The sequence below is a fragment of the Myotis brandtii genome, unplaced genomic scaffold (assembly GCF_000412655.1).
Source record: "Myotis brandtii unplaced genomic scaffold, ASM41265v1 scaffold725, whole genome shotgun sequence".
In the NCBI taxonomy this organism is placed as follows: Eukaryota; Metazoa; Chordata; class Mammalia; order Chiroptera; family Vespertilionidae; genus Myotis; species Myotis brandtii.
Window position 1 is genome coordinate 465,055 of NW_005370862.1, and position 4,796 is coordinate 469,850.

At 55.7% G+C, this 4,796-nt stretch overlaps 1 protein-coding gene across 1 annotated transcript in view; it reads left to right on the forward strand.

Moving 5' to 3' along the window:
* The window catches only part of DOCK1 (dedicator of cytokinesis 1), a 264,303-nt gene that overhangs the window by 83,320 nt on the left and 176,187 nt on the right, over window positions 1–4,796 (forward strand). Inside the window, exon 26 of the mRNA XM_014530148.1 lies at window positions 3,470–3,597. Coding sequence (XP_014385634.1) covers window positions 3,470–3,597 — 128 coding nt within the window. The remainder of the gene's footprint in view (window positions 1–3,469; window positions 3,598–4,796) is intronic.

The following is a 4,796-nucleotide window of genomic DNA, read 5'->3' on the forward strand; positions in this document are numbered from 1 at the left end:
CCTCGGAGACCTGGGCTCTGGCCGCTGGTCGAGCAGTTGTTGCAGATTTTCCAAGCGGCTGTCTGTGGCGATTTATTTGAAATACAAGGTTTGCTTTTGCTTGTGATGGTCAGATTCCCAGGCCATCTGTTTTGTGCCTGAAGGGACCATGGACACAAATCGTCACATAGAAATGACATTCTGTTCATGGGGGGAGGGGAAGGGCATTCAGGACACTGAGCTGGGGCCTCGGCGAGTGACAGGAGCTCGTCCTCGCCTGCTGGGACGGAGCGTCATGCTTTCCCATGAGTCACTGCAGGGGTGCGTGTGCATGTGAGTGGTGGTGTGTGCATGCGTGTGGTATGTGTGTGAGTATGGTTTGTAGGAATGTGTGTGGTATGTATGAATCTGTGTGTTGAGTGTGTGTGTTTCTTTTTGTGTGTGTGCTATGTGTGTTTGTGTGTATCTGTGTGTCTTTTGAGTCTGTATGTCTATTGAGTGTGTGTGTGTCTGTGTCTACGTGTGTGTATCTGTGTGTATCTATGTGTGTATCTGTGTGTCTGTGTGTGTATCTCTGTGTCTGTGTGTGTCTGTGTGTGTTTCTGTATGTGTGTATCTGTGTCTGTGTGTGTATCTGTGTTTCTCTGTGTGTGTCTGCGTGTGTGTGTATCTATGTGTGTATCTATCTATGTTTCTGTGTGTGTCTGTGTATCTGTGTGTATCTGTGTGTCTGTGTGTGTCTGTGTATCTGTGTGTGTATCTATGTGTATCTGTGTATCTCTGTGTGTGTGTATCTGTGTGTCTACGTGTGTGTATCTGTGTGTGTACCTATGTGTATCTATGTGTGTGTCTATGTATCTGTGTGTGTACGTGTGTGTCTGTGTGTCTGCATGTGTGTGTGTGTGCGTGTGCGCATGCTCACTGAGGAAAAGAGCTCTCTTCCCGGCCAGACGGAGTTTGCATGGTTCCTTTGCCCACGTTCATTTTTCATCCTGAAGCCGCGCACCTGTTACGTGGCGAGGGGGGACCTGCAGTCTCGGACAGCCTGTTCCGTCCTTGGGAGACACCAGAGGCACGACAGCATCCTAACGAGCTCTCCCTGGCCTTGCTGGTGACCCAGTTTCACTGGCCGGTGTCCAGGCTGATCAGACGGCCGTGTGCAGGCCACGTGCACGCGTGTGTGAGTCTCGGTGTATGTGCAGGGGCTGCTCGCACTGAAGAGAAACAGGCTTCTCTCACGGAGACTGCACCCCAGTAGGGGAAGCAGATGAGAGGACCAATGGCAACTCACAGAGGAGCAGGAGCCAGCATCCGGGGCCGCCCGGGCCCCTCTGTCCCTGGAGGCCTGCCTGAGATGCCGGGTGAGGTCCGTGCAACCCGAGGAAGCCTGGGCCTCCGGTGACCTGTCCTGGGGTGTGTGTGGTCCGGGACTGGAGCTCTGTCCATGGCCTGGGAGGTGGTGGCTGCTTTTCCAAGTCCTCCTGCGAGCATTGTCCTACTTCCCCATCTCCCCGCGTCGTCTTCACCCGCCGTTGGTGGGGTGGATACTAAAAACGTCCAGGTTGTCATGCTCGAGTTTGAATGTTCTCGAGGGGCTCAGAGAAAGAAATGTCATTACACAGGACAACCGCAGCGACATTTCCTAAAGTTGTGTTGTTTCTCGTCAAGAGAGGCTGGTAACAGACAGCTCACCCTGGGCTGGGCATGGGGGGCGGTCGGTCCCTCCGGGGAGCCCGGCTGGCCGACAGCGTCTCCCACTGAAGATGGACAGGGCAGCCGTGGCCTCCTCACCCGGAGTAATCCTGACAAATGACACAAACACACTCAATTACCTCTGAGAGCAGGCAGGTCCCCGGCAGCTAGTCCAGCATGACGGGTGAATGGGGCGGTGAGGGATGGAGTCTGGCCGGGGCCCTAGCCAAATTGGCTCATTGGAAAGAGCATCGGCCTGCTACTGAAGGAAGGGTCCTGGGTTCAATTCCGGTCAAGGGCAGGGGCCTCAATTCCAGGCTCGATCCTTGGTCCTGGTCAAGGCAGGTGTGAGGGTAGCCAGTCAGTGTCTCTCACATCGATGTTTCTCTCCCTGTCCCTCTCCCTTACACTCTCTCTAAAAATCAATGGGAAAATATCTTCAGATGAGGTTAAAAAAACAAAGAAAAAAATTTGGCTGGGGCATGTGGGCCCCAGAGCCTGAGCGGCCACTTCCGCCAGCTGAGTCAGGAGCGGGGCTCCTCTATGTGGCAGGACGGGGCTCGGCACCTCCCCGGGGCTGCCAGCCCCCCAGGCCTCTGCCTCCCGGGGCCCTGCTGAGCTTTCAGGAGCAGCCTGCCCGCTTCCACAGAGGCTGTGTTCCTTCGTCCCGTTGGCCCGTTTTTCCGCACCTGCTCAGATCTTCATGGGCCTGACTCCTGCCTGTGAGGTGTCCTGGCGGTTCGGCGTCGCCGAGGAAGGGCAGTGGCCGGGCTGGCTCCACAGCCCAGCACGGGGGGCACAGGGAGTGCGTGTTGGGCAGGGGGTGAGGCACTGAATTGGTAGGCGCAGCACGGAGTTAGAGCTCCCGCCGTGTCTGTGTGTGTCTGTGTGCACACTGTGGGAGATGTGTGCTCGCAGGGATGTGCATAATCCCGTCTTACCCGCGGGGGCTGCGTTCCAGGCCCCCTGTGGAGGCCGGAAACTGCGGGTAGAACCAAACCTTGTGTACACGGTGTTGACTCCTGCTGGGATGGTGTGTCATGCTTTCACATGCTTCCTGTGGTGAGGTTCCGTTGATAAGTTAGGCTCAGGGAGGGAGTAACAGCAATAACAGTGAGATCGAACAATGATAACGATGTCCTGTAGCAAAGGTGATGTGAGTGTGGTCTCACTCCCTCAGAATATCGCGTTGTTCTATGCGGACAGCGTGGCTACGCTGGACAAAGGGGTGGTTCACGTCCCGGGCGGGACGGAGCAGCAGGTGCAAGATTTCGCCCTGCTACTCAAGAGGAGCACGCAGTTTAAAACGTGTGAGTTGTTTATATTTGGGAGTTTCCCCGCTGGACAAAGGGGTGGTTCACGTCCCGGGCGGGAAGGAGCAGCAGGTGCAAGATTTCACCCTGCTACTCAGAGGAGCACGCGGTTTAAAACGTGTGAGTTGTTTATATTTGGGAGTTTCCACGCATTGCTTTGGGACCGCGGTTGACCCGGTCACTGAAACCGGGAAAGCGCATGTGGATAAGGGCGCCGTGGCGTGTTTGTGATGCTGTGCGGTGGCACGGAGCCTCCCGTGTGCGTTCATGCACCTGCGAGCTGGGTGTGTGAATGAGTCACGGAGCAATAGAAGCAGTTCCTCCTTGTCCGGTCGCCGGACGTCCCCAGATGTTGTCGGTGGGCGGAGCGTACGTGGGACGTCCTTGATGTGGGACGTCCCTGAGAGCAGTCCACGTGCTGGGAACGAGCCCCGGCAGCCCCTGTGCATCGTGTGGCCCTGCTGACCGCACCCCTGTCCCCCCAGACTGCAGGGAGCTCCTGCTGCCCATGATGACGGACCAGCTCAAGTACCACCTGGAGCGGCAGGAGGACCTGGAGGCCTGCTGCCAGCTGCTCAGCAACATGCTGGAGGTGCTGTCCCGCAAGGACGTGGTGAGCAGGCCCCGTCCGTCCCGATCCACCCAAACCCCACCCCACGGGCCCCGTCCCGATCCACCCAAACCCCACCCCGTGGGCCTCGTCCGGGGATCCACCCAAACCCCACGGTGGGAGGCCTTGTCCTGGGGCCCACACAAACCCCGCCCTGCAGACCTCGTTCTGGGATCCACCCCAAAACCCCACGGTGGGAGACCCCGTCCCGGGGGCCAGGCCCACCCCTCCTGGGACAAGGGCACACGGATTCATTCCTAAAGAAATGGCCTTAATTTTAAGGGTTGTCTATAAAGTTGCACCTTCAGATTACTTTTATGCATGTGTGAGGTGTGCTAAATATAATTATAAACATAAGGTGATTTATCTAATAAACATTATACTACGATGCTTATCCCTCCACATTAAATATATTTATTGTTTAATTTCTTTCCGACAACTTACCAGCTAAATGTCTCTCAAGAGTTAGATTTTAATTCTCACCGTCAGACAAAGGCCTTGATGATAAAAACTAGAAACGAGCAAGTGGAGGCTCATTGCCTGCTTGCTTCCCGTTCTTACCTTGTTAAAGTCAAACAGGCACGCAGGTGCTTTCTTGTTGTGTTTCAGTCACTGGCCTTCTGAGAGTTTTGAGAGGGGCAGCTGTCTGCTCTCCCCTCTCCCCTGGCCCCTCTCCCCGGGCGATTTCTTCCTGGGATTCCGTAGCTGGCTTGTGCTTTGTAAACTGGATTTCCTTTTGCAGGTCGAATCACTCCACTACCTTTCCCTAATCCATTGTTAGTGCAGCCCCTGGGGAAAAGCCTGACCCTTCCCTTCCCCATCCCCACGGACCCACCACATATATGTGCGCACACGTGTGCACACACGTGCCATCGTTGGTTCTCCAGGTGTGTCTGGAAACATGTGCAGGGCCTTGGTCGTCGGCCCTGAGCTCTGGACAGACGGGTGGGATTTTGAAGTCAGCAGGGCTGGCTCGTAGCTCTATCCCACATGACCTCCAGCACCTTCCCAGTCCACACTCACACACACACACACACACACACACATTCTCACACACACACCCACACTCACACCCACTCACACACACACACACTCACACCCCCACTCACACACACACACACACACACCCCCAAACACACTCACACACACTCACACACACGCACACATTCTCACACACTGTCACACACACCCACCCACACTCA